Source organism: Camelus ferus, chromosome X (genome assembly GCF_009834535.1).
Source record: "Camelus ferus isolate YT-003-E chromosome X, BCGSAC_Cfer_1.0, whole genome shotgun sequence".
Taxonomy (NCBI): Eukaryota; Metazoa; Chordata; class Mammalia; order Artiodactyla; family Camelidae; genus Camelus; species Camelus ferus.
Window position 1 is genome coordinate 30,904,399 of NC_045732.1, and position 12,680 is coordinate 30,917,078.

A 12,680-nucleotide genomic window follows, 5' to 3' on the forward strand; every position below is an offset into this window, starting at 1 on the left:
CAAAGATAGACATAAAGATAAAACAATATGACAATTTCTGTAAAGATGGCATAGGAAAGAGGTTCTCAGGGATAAATGTGTATCAACCACCAAAAGAGATAAATTGGGGTTTTTTTTCTAAAACCTTCTGAAAGATAGTTTTCATGGCCACATTCATGCAGGCTTAAAAACGTTCAGTCTTGTTGTCTGTAATCAACTTTTACAGGAGTCTAAACCTCTTCCTTCTAGATTTGATTTCAGTGAAAATGAGCAATCGCTTGTAGGCAGACTCTTCCTTAAAGTGAAACTTCGAGTAAGTTACTTAACCCTCTACTTTGAGTTACTAACCACTTTTCACTGTGTTTACAGTCTTTCCCTTCAGCTATCCTTTTACTCTTCGATGGACTGGCTAGTTTGTCCAGATCACTCAAACTAGGAACCCTGGAAGCCTGTAGTTCATTCCCAAGCTGGCTTTTCTATTTGGATTGGCAGCTGCTGCTGTCCTCTGGTAAGCTGTCACTGTAGATATTTTCCTGTCCTCATCCACATAAAACAAATTCATCTCTAAATTCCTCAGGGATCATGTCTTAGTCATTCTGCTGCAGCACAGAGCCTGGAATTTATCAACAAATATTTGTTGGATGAATGGACAACAGCAGGAATAACCGGTCACTTCAGTTAGTGGGCTCTGATCATGTTCTGGATGACTTGATGGAGAAATGGGCTCTGCCTCTTAGAATCACCATGGCCATCAGAGCCAATCCATGAACAGGTCGGGAGCTAAAGGGAGATGAACTTGAGATTCCTACTCACTACATTAACACTATTAACATTTCCGCAACAGACAGGCTTTTACTCAATCTCCTCCTTTTCACACTTGTCACTGAACATAAATAAGTTCTACAACTTTCCTGAAACCCATCAAATTTCAGGTTATATTAATGTTACTTTCCATAATCCAGCTTATTGTTGCTATAATGCATAATTCCACCCATAATATGTAAAAGTGAAATCTGTGCTGGTAAAATCAGAATATGATGCCCTCATCATGTTTTATCCTGGGAACATTATGATCAGTTCTAACAATGTTCGGCCCAGAGCAGACTGACACTGTAAGTTCATTTTCCCTATGTGTGCTTTTCAGGTCTTTGTATTTATCTCTGGATTGCCAGGTAATGACAATATTCCTTTGGGAATGGTGATAAGCACCATTTATCTTCAAGTGTATGTGGATAGCGATTAATTTCTCTGCACCATCCAACCTTCCAGTTTAGCCATCCCCCACTTCCAGTATAAATGTCTGTCCAGAAGATTATCCTGTATCTTTACTTCCCACAGTACTTTTGTCTAGACAATCTTTTTACCCATTTGTTTGCTCCTTGCAGTGCCCTGTGGACTGTGTATGCCAAAAGCCCAACAAAATCAGAAGTTTTCTGAAGGCCAGTCATGCTAGACATATACTGGTAATGTCATACTTTTTAAATTGAAGTCAGGTTTCCCAAAGAAGTATATGTGTTTAAGATTTCAAATAGTCTTGCTTTATTCAGAAATGTTACTTTATATTGCAATTTCTGTTTATGGTTCAAAATGTATCCAGTTACAAACAAGGTTTTCTTTCTAAAAATTATTTTCCAAAATTATCAAAGAAGGTCCTGCAACATTACAGCTAACTATTGTTTCATTTAATGTAAAGACAGTATGAATGAGTCCTGAAGATGTTGTCTTTTATTAATATCTACATAGAGTGGATTAAATTTGTGAAGTTATATCTGCACAGAGAACCTATAAATTTCTCAAGGTCGGGAAATAAAACATAAAAAGACTTAAATCCCTTAAAGCTTTAAGCATTATGACCTGTGAATAATAAACACATAGATCTTTGGTAATTTGATCTTATAAACATCATACGAAATGTGTTTATCTTCAACCCCTCAAATCTTAATTTTCCTTCATCACGTTATGAATTTTTGCTCACTTGTTTTTTTTTCCCTTTGACCCTAACATATAATATATGAAGACATCAGGATAAATGAAAGACTAGTATCTGTGTTACTGTTGAAAATAAATGTAAGAGCTTCACAGTAAGAACCATCTCTCCCTTCTGAGACTTATATTTTTCTAAAGGACATACAAATAGTACAAACATTTTAAATACTTTTTGCTATGTGATAACACCTTGAATATGTACTTGAAATCAACGGGAAAGGAGAGTCACGTGTATTTCCTTTTTAAAATAATTTAAACATGGTGCGTTCTTGTTTGTAAACAAAAAAATAGAAAATCAAATATTTTTAAACATTTGGGCTTTTTTGTTTGCTTTTATTGTTTTAAGAATAAAAACTAAGTAAAACAGATAAATCTTACCCAATACATTTTTTAAAATGCTCAGTTTTCCAAAAAAAAAAGCAGTATGCTTGTTATACTTATTACTGGTGTTTAATAGAAATAGATTTTAAACATCTTGGAAGGACAATGCACTTTCATCGTTCTCTGAGAAGCTCAGTGATTATGAGGAATGCCAACTAAAGCTCAATATTCTTACCTCTGGAATGAAGGGGAAAAAAAACCTTTAGACGATCAAGATCTTTGATAGCAGTAATGAAAACTAAACTTGCCAGGGGTAGAGACCTCCTTTTGTCAATTTCAGGCACGAAGCCATCTTTCTCGGCATAGTGAAAAAAGTAAGCCAACTAAGGGAAAGATCTGTGTGACTGCAATTGCATAAAATTGATGGGATGGCTGAAAACAATACTTTTAAGAATCTTTTTTTAAACTTTACTTACATGTTGGTTTTACTTCATTCTGAGATAAAGAGGAAATCATTTTCACACACAAAACAGCTCCCTCATAGTTTTTTTCCAACTCCCTCTTGCCTGCCCTCAGCTTTATCCTCTCTCTTCCTCAGTGAGTCTCTCTCATTGCTCCATATTCCTAAACCAATAGGAAGAATCTCCTTCAGACCCTTAAGCCTTGTATCTGTTACCATAGAGACAGGCATCATAAGATAGCTGCTCAGTAGCATCCTCGTGGAAATAAAACAAGAATCCTATGGGTTTTACAGGAATTTTCAGTGCTACCAGTGAGCAGAAATGATATCCCTCCCTAGAAAAAAAGGCAGGGATTTTACTTTCACAATCGTGGAATTATGGAGACTGTCATTTATGATGGCAAATCCAGAATGTCTTAAATGTATGCTGAGAATCTAATCACGATTTGTCACATGATTTGAAAAACAAAAATCCCTTCTCTTATATCCACATGTTCAGGGAAATATTTCACAAATATCTCATTGCTAACTTTTAACTCTAGCATATCTTATCCATCATTTACTAACAGTCTCAAGTGTTCTCTTAGAGTGCAGGGCATCTGTTTTCATTTTGCTATTCTTTGATCCCCTCTAGACCATATTTTGATCAAGAACACCCTCATCTTTTTAAAAAGGTGAGCACTTCACAAGAATTCTGTAATGCAAAAGCCACACACAGAAAGTTTGTAGAACTATGAAAAGTGAAAAGGTAGCTGCATGAAGTAATTTCCACTTACTTTACTTGTTTTCCACTGACTTCTACACTTTCACTAAGTCTACTGAAATCACACAATAATTGAACAGTAACAATAAAAATAACTTAATCTTAGCAAATTTAAGTTCAGCCAGATCAGTGGGTTTAGGCAAAGCAGGCATTCTATATGTCAGCGATTTCAGAGACCTTAAATTTTCTTACAGACATAAAATAATAAACATTCATCAGCAAGTAAATCTCTCAAAACATTAACAACCAAAATGGCCCCATCATTAACTCCTAAGCTGTATATTTGAATCATTTTTCAAAGTCTGTATTGCTTACATAATATAGGTGGTCTCAACTTCTGTTTACAGTCTTCACCTGGTATTTAATGGTGACCTAGCTTGTTCTAGACACGTAATTCAATGAGTAAAAAGCAACATCCCCTTAGAGTCTAGAGACGAGATCAGCAAACTTATACTACTAAGGGCTAGATAGTAAATACATATGACTTTGTAGCCCAAATGGTCTCTGTCACCACTGCTTAACTGCTTAGTTAGGATGAAAACAGCCACACACAGTATGTAAACAAAGAGGTATGCTGTATACCAACAAAACTTTTTAAATAGACATGTAAATCAAAATTTCAAATAATTTCTGTGTCACAGAATATTACTGATCTTTAAAAAAAAAAACATTTAGAAACACAGAAACCATTTTTAGCTGGCTGGCCAAACAGAAAGAGCCATGGCATGTGGGTCACAATTTGCTGTCTCTTGGCCTAGAAGGCTTCAGTAGAATACTAGAGACACTCAAAGAAATACCTAAAAAGGGGAGGTTTTGTTTTTGTTTTTGTTTTAAAATCAAGTCACTAGACTCAGAGATTTTTAAAATGAGAAATTATCTCAGACATCTGCAATTTCTCTTAAATGCAGGAACTCCTCTCAGCACTGAACATTTTAGGAACAAGTATCTCACAAAGTAGTCAAGTCTCTGCTTTTACAATTAATTGAAAGAGTATTTTTTTCTTCACTACCAGACAGGTACAAATGAGTCTACCCTCTCTTCTACGTTGTAGCTCACCTGATATTTGAAATTAGTCTCACTTTACTTTACTTTTCTTCCCTTAAGCATTCTTCAATTTTTCCCTTTTCTAGAACCTTCAATGCCCCTCAACTGTTGTAGTTTCTAATACCTTTCACCAACCATCTACATTTCAGTGAGACATTTTTCCCTCAATGAACACTCTCCAAAGTGTTAAGGTTCCTCTCAGACCATGGCACCCCTCTAAAAAATATTTCTTTCTAAACTTTGTTCTCTCTTTTTTGTTTCCTTCCTGGAAGGTTACATGTCTAACAACATTACTTAGCTTTATTTTGCTTTGATGCCATATGAGACAACAACTGAAGGTTGGGGGGTATCGCTCAGTGGGAGAGCATGTGCTTGGCATGCATGAGGTCCTGGGTTCAATCCACAGGGCCTCTTTAAGGGAAATAAATTAAAAAAAAAAATAAGAGACTATAACTGATACTGAAATACAGCCAATAAAAGCACTGTCTTTTTCAACAAATTATTGTTAAGCTTTAACTCTCTCACATACTGTCCTTGCATGGATTTTTGAACGTGAGTGCAGGATGTTATTCCCCTTAAAATGTAGCATTTTGGTCTCATCTCATTTTCTAGATGGTCACAATCCTTTTGTACCCTAGTAATTCAATGCATTTGGTCTCTTTCTCAGCTGGAAAAGCTTTTTTGATCTTCCTTCTTGTTTGGGGTATTAATATTTCACAGGCCAAAGGGCCAAAGTCAGAATTACAGGTCACACTATGAGAGATTAGTTCCAAATGAGACAGAGCCAGTTGGATAGAACTACATCATAATCCTCTGAGGCCCCCCCCCCCCAACTTCCTGGTTTACAATGGTTCATAAATTGATACACCAAGGCCGAATAAATTATCAAGCTAATTAATCTACCAGATATACCAACTGGCAAGTATTTCTCCATCTTGACTACATCATAAAAATCTTAAGCAAATTCCATGGTACAATCAAGATAACTAGTCACGTCACATACTGTTCCACAGAACCTTGGAGGATGATAGCCTGTATAACCTTTCCCCTTGTTCTAAACCACCCCATCTTCCCCAGGAATTCTCAGTTATTCCCAGGGCAGAAAAATACTGCATATTTTTTCCTGAAAAATAATTTCCAGTATAAAGAGCTGTTTAATTTCCCCATATTAATTAGAAACTTTTGTCCTTCTTTTTCCTTTTAGTTTAAGTCCAGAACAAATTTTAAATATTATTGTGGCTCTCTTTTTAACCACTTTGATTTTATTGTCAGATTTATGCCTGTGTCCGTGTGTGTGCAAGCCCTTAAGTGGGTTTTTTATTTATTTTCATTCTTAAAATATACACAACATGAGAATTGGAGAATAACAGGAAGGAGCAAGCTTCTAAAAAAAAAAAAACCCCAACACTTCCAAGCGTATTTCTTAACTGATAGTGTCTTCCCCTGCTCATTTTTCTAAATGAAGAGCAATGTATCTGAAGGTGGTCCACTTCCTCACAAGTAGGAATTTTCACTAGACAGTATTATCATTAAAGGAGAACTAAGGGAAATCTTTGAATTAAAAGATAATGATGCTCAATATGATTTTGACCTAAAAGAAAGAGTTGCAATACCTGCTTTTATAGTATAAATGCCTTAGAAAAAACAACCTAGGTTTGTAGAGAATTGGGGAAAATCCACAGAGATCTATACATCAATTTCATCGTCTAAAAATATTTAAATATTTATAATACATTTCATTTGTCCCACCTCTCTTTTACATACTACTTCTATTTTTATGCATTTCTTTCTCCTTTTTTTTTTTTTTTTCCCTAAATCTCTTCAGAAAACATAGAATTAAGCAACTGAGATTTGGCAACTTCACACGATCTTATCACTGTGAATGCCAATCTTGTTCCAGACCCAGAAAGATCAGGAATCATTTCCAACTCTTACCAATGCATTTATCAATCAGGGTACGCCTGCTCTTCAGGTATGTGGCCTAAAGCCTTTAAGATTTCATTAATAATCAACAGCTGGTGCCACCTAGTGTCTGTCCTCTTCATTCATCAGTGGAATCAAATACAAAGCACTTCCTAGTCCCAAACCAAGCAGCCTGAACTACAAACAAAAAACCACAGTCTGAGGAGTCCAGGGGCTGATTTAAATTACACTATCTTCATTGAAAGGAAACCTTCTTCTTCTTTTTTTTTTTAAGTAACTATGGTAACAGGAGTGTGAGGCTAGCAGGAAGCTCACATTTTTCTCACAGGAGACAATTCACAAAAGGAGAATCCTACTAAAGATATAATGTAAAAGAGTTTTTCCAGACTTGAACTATCACTTAAAATGGTTATAAAAAGTTGAGAAGTAAAATTGACTGAAGAGAACTGTACTTTCAACAACAGTATAGAAACAGCTGTTTTTTGTCAACCAATCAAGAAATAACCCTTTATCATCTGGATGTAAAATTCTGTTAGTCTCTGAGTTCTCAAAGATTAAACAAGTACTGTATCAGATTGTACCAAACGCATACAGTACTCAAAACTATTAACAGGAAATAATGAGGTTGCCTGAACCACATTATTTAAAAAAAATGTTTGCAGTTAAAACTATCCATCTAGAAGACTATTTTCTGTCTTGCTATATGTATGAATTATGAATTACATACTCAACCACAGTCATGTATGCTTCAAGGTTAAAAAGTACTCATCCAAATCTCTGACTGTCTTTTAAAACATAAGTTAGTAATTAATTTGGATGAATCCAAGTAGTATAATTAGCCCAACAGTTTCTAATCATTCACTGATATGTAAATACATGTTGTTTTAAGTCACTTTCTAAGAGGAATACGCAATTGAAAAACATGGACTAACGTTCAGGGGGGAAAGTTACATAACATCCAGTAGCGTTCCTTGACCAGACTGACTAAGCTATTACAATTACTACAGAAAAGGTACAGTACAGATGAGCAATACTGTGTACACTGAAAGGTCACGTTAGATATTCATCCACGACAGTCCATTAACTTGGATAATTTAACTACCCAGGTTACTGGGGAAACTGGGCAGAGAACTGAAAGATTCTGTATTATACAGATAGTTAACAATCATGCTTTTCATACTTAGGAAAATCTATTTCTACATTATTTGACATCTGTTTTAAGCAATTACTTGTGAAAAACAGCTTTGAATGTTTTATTTTCTTGTTACCCTAGTGGTGATAAAAATTATTTCAATATGTTCAGTCCAATATATACTCAATGACAGATCCCCATCACAGCGTATGAAGAAAGAATATGGAAACGATGCATAGTTTCCACAGACAGCTTAAATTGTTCTCCTTTTTCCCAAAACTTTATTTTTGGAGCCTAGTACAATCCAGGCTCATGCTCCATTTGTTTAGAAGTACTTGTAAGTATAAGCCATTGATTGTATGGCAAAGAAATATTGCAAAGCAGCAAAAGGGTTCTAAAAATTGTACGCAGGCAAGAAAGACTGTAAGACACAACTCATTAAGGTTCCAAAATAATTAAATAAGTAAATGCTTCAATTTTCAATAATTTATCATTTTCTGTCATTTTTCATTAACAGCTTTCAAAGCGCTATCTGAAACAAGCTGATACAGAGAAATTAAGAGCGGTAATCAAGCGAGAAATGATAGACCAGCTGGGTCGACATCAACTTGGCAAAACGTGAATACAGTTCAATAGCTGAAACAGATGCTAGAGTTGTTGAAAAACCCTGCAAGAGATATTGATGTATTTTCTTCATATAATGCAGAATGACTGAATAAATGTCAAAACCTAGAAATGAATGAGGAGAAAAGACTGACAGCCAAACTCCTTATAAAACAGAAACCAAGTGTAACAATTTTCAACCTATCCAAACATTCTATACATTCTCATTTTTCTCCGAGTCTGAATATGCCAATGTATCAATCAGTCCTTGTAACTAAATAGCATGTAACTGACTGGGGTAGATTTCCCCATAGATCCCCCTCACCCCGTCATCATCTACCTGGAGAAACCTAGACTCCTGAAAAATACTTTATTCTAAAATCTTCTAACACTGATTTCTATCCCAGAAGTGTTTCCCTGAGGTTGGAGTCAAGCACAGCCCCCAAAAATCTAACGCAGCACAAGGAAATTTTAAAATCCATTCTGTAAAAGCAACACTGTTTGCAGAGTTTGAAGAGCTCGGCAACAAACCCCAGCTACTAACAGCTGCTTGTTCAAACATATGCTTTGTCATGGTCAGCTTCTAATTGTATCCATAATGATGTAATAGCTTTAATAATCCTACCTTCCATGCCAGCTGTTTTTCCTGTCACTCCATCATGCCAATAAGTTGGCTGCTGTAACAAATCAAGATAGTGCAAAACAGCATCTTTCTCCTGATTCTGTCATCTTCCTGAAAGCATTCTATTACTGCCGACTGCTGGGAACCAGAAAGTCTATTTGAATTCCAACAGCTCCCCTTTCGCATGATTCAAGTTAGGTTAGGTGGGCATGCCTAACATGATTCTCTCAGTCATTTATTATGCAGCTGCTACAACGTCGGTGTGGTAACCACTCTGACTATCTGATACGTCAGTCGAACAAAACCTACACCTCGGAGCAAACACATGAGCCAGAGCAGCGTTCTGCATTTAACGAGCGTTCTCTCTGCCTAAAAAGCAGTGGATCTGCAAATCTCTTTCAGTAACGACTCAGTCCTCCGTATAGATGCAAAGCCTCTGGATTAAATTATTTCCCTAACTATACCAACAGTAGAGTTCCTTTGCCACACATCTCATTATTCACATGGAAATTCTGGCTAATTTTCACTTATCTTCACAGCCTTTAAAGGGTAAAAAAAACTCTCTTCTGGTTGTACTTTTGAAATAAGGAGGCTGTGTGCTCAGCTCCACATCTCTGCTTTAATATCAAAGATAGCATGCACTTTCTCAAATGGGATTTGTCTCTTGTGCTTCGATGAAAATTCCTCTAATAACAGGAATTTTTTCAAGAAAATGGTTATTTTGCATATTGGAGACACTTAAAATCTGGTACTCTCTTCTAAGAGTGGACTTTATACTTGATATTTTGACTTAAGTGCTTTCTTTAGAAGAAATTAGATTAGCTGACTCTCTCACACAACTTGTTTATCAAGAAAATAAGTGTCATTTTAGGAGAAGTATTTTTTATTTTAAAAATACCATTCAGTAATCAGTATTTTTTTTTAAATTACCATTGCCATCATCTCTACAGTATTAATTTCATTTAAAACTTCACATATGCCTCTCTCTTGGAGGGCTAATAGCTATAGTTTGAAATGATGAAACAGGAAAAATGAAGTGTTTTCATGAGAAAAATACTTTAAAAGTGAGAAGTGATAAAATCTTATGTTTCCTTCTAACCATCTACTCAACATCCAGTTTAGCAGGGGAGTATCTCCCATCTCTACAAAAAATCAACAGCTTATTGGGTTGTTACATTATGAAACTATAAGCAATAATTCACTTAGCATGAATGAGATGTGCCCATGTCACTGTTCTGAGATACTGTTTCCCGAAGGGGTGTATGTGTATGTGTGTATGTATGTATATGTGTGCGTGTGTGTGTGTGTGTGTGTGTACATTTTAGCTATACTGCCTCCATTTTAATTCTAATGTAACAAACACAAATAATCCCTATATATTAAGACGTACAAAATAATGAGCAACTTACAGTTTATTATGTTTAATTTATAAATGTCAGGAAAAAACCCAGAAAAGGCAAACTGAGTCCATTTGAACCCACCAAAGTTTTTCTGAGATAATATATACATCATTCCACATAGCAATTCTGAAAACGCTGGTTTATTAATTGCCATTAATTTATAAAGAAATGACTTTTGTGCTTAGCGTATCTGTCTTAGGGGTTGTGAACCACAGAAATAAATACCATGTAGTTTGATTTCCACCCTTAGTCTCTGCGTACCTCTTCAGCTTCACTTCTTGTCTCTCCTTCCCTTCACGCTTTGTTCCAGTCACAATGGACTTCTTTTTGTGCCTCTGCAAGACTGTGCCCCTTACTGTCTCAGAGATAACGCATATTCTGTTTCACCTTTCTTTAAGCCTCCTCTCACTTTTGATTGCCCATCTTCCATCCAATATTCAGGTATCAGCTTGAAACATAACTTGCTGCCTGAGGCATTTTTTTATCCCCTAGATAAAATTATATTCCCCTGCTATGCAATTTCATAGCACCTTGTACTTCCTTTGTCTTCATCATAATAATGGCAAATACTTATACAACAGAAGGTGGTAGGCGCTGTTCTTACATATACAACATATACACACACACACACACAGAGACATACCTATGTATGTATATCTATCATTACCATATTGGTAATCAATCCTCATATGGACCCTGTAAGGGGACTATTATTATATGCATTTTATACATGAGGAAACTGAGGCTCTGAAAAATTAAATAACTTGGTCAAGGTCACACGACTTTAACTGCTTGCATTTCCTGGTATATTATTAGTTCTTGTGACTGGACATCATGTTTGTTTGCTCCATTGCTAAATCCCTAATTTCCAGTGAAGTATCTGGAAAATACTATTCCATTCTTCACTCAACCAGTAGAACCTGCTTTGCACAATGCTCAGTACTAAGCACTGGTCACAGGGCGATGGTCAAAACAGATATAACAGATAAGAAACCTATTTTCATGGAGCTTATGTGCCAGGGTAAGAGATCTAAACTCAGGTCCATGGGTCAACAGATAGAATTTGGACGTCTATTAACTTGTTTGAGAGAAATACTACATCTTTATTTTCATTAACCTCTAACAAAAGTGTAGTATTATTTTCATCTGTGTTTGTAGGCTCTAAACCACAGTAGTATTAGCAGTACCTGTGACTTGTCTTGAATAAAAATCACAAATTTTTCATATGTTATAGATGCTGCATATATCTTACAGTACTTTTTTATGTTCATCATCATTTTGAAATTTTGGTTGTTATTTAGTCCACAGCTATATCGTGTTACTTAGTGTGTCAATGAGGAAGTATGGCTTCTATTATATCACAACTTTTAAAATATTTAGAAAACTTTATCTTAATAAAACTGGTTTCTGTTACAATCCTAAATATTGTGTGTATTTAAATATAATTTAGGTATGCTGCAGCAACTGGCAAAGGCCTTGAAACATTAGGGCTTTGAGCTTCATCAGGCATCAAAGGGGTCCATACCTGAACCCCTGGCCCAAAAGATGGGAGACTATATAGCATACTGGTTAATATCATTATATCCAATGTCTTACAACCTGTGTTCAAATCACATATCCATGGTTTAACATTGATGTGTTATAAAGCGAGTTATTTACCTTTGGCTTACTCTTCCATAAAACAGGAATAATAATTGCTCTTTTTAAAAAAATTTTTTGGGGGTAATTAGGTTTACTTATTTATTATTTGAGGAAGTACTGGGAATTGAACCTAGGACCCTGTGTATGCTAAGCATGCACTCTACCATTTAGCTATATCCTAACCTCTATTGACTGCTCTTTCGCATTCTTGCTGTGAGGGTTAAATAAGAGAATGTTGTAAATTACTTAGTGTAATGTCTGGTTTTTTTTAACTTTTAATGATTGTTATATATTATTAGTGGAACGGCCAGATATGAAGTTATTATGACAAATAGAAAACTATAAAAGAGATACAAAAGATTTACAAAGATTTTTAGAAGAGGAACTGGAATTCTTACACATTATCGATGGAAAATGTAAAATGGTAAAAAGCCACTTTGAAAACCAGTTTGCCAGTTTCTTAAAAAGGTAAACAGACATACTTTAAGAGCCACTCTTTCCACTCAGAGTGGAAAGCATATGTTCATCAAAAAATATGAAAGCATATGTTCATCAAAAAAACCCTCGTACATGAATATTCATAGTACCTATATTTGTAATAGTCCCAACTGGAAACAACCCACATATTCATCACTGTGTGAATGGATATATTGTGGTATGTCTATACAACGTAATACTGCTTTGTCATGGAAAGAACTGGCATATTGATATATGCACCACCAGGAATGAAGTGCAAAAGAATTGTGCTAATTGCGCTAGTTGAAAGAAGCCAAACAAAAGAGTATATACAGTATGATTGTACTGCT

At 35.4% G+C, this 12,680-nt stretch overlaps 1 protein-coding gene across 1 annotated transcript in view; it reads right to left on the minus strand.

The window, feature by feature from the left end:
- Positions 1–8,970, minus strand: part of LOC102504131 (dystrophin-like) — a 562,607-nt gene extending 553,637 nt beyond the window's left edge. The window contains exon 1 of the mRNA XM_032474646.1: positions 8,837–8,970. Coding sequence (XP_032330537.1) covers positions 8,837–8,843 — 7 coding nt within the window. The 5' untranslated portion in view covers positions 8,844–8,970. The remainder of the gene's footprint in view (positions 1–8,836) is intronic.
- Positions 8,971–12,680: the final 3,710 nt, after the last annotated feature.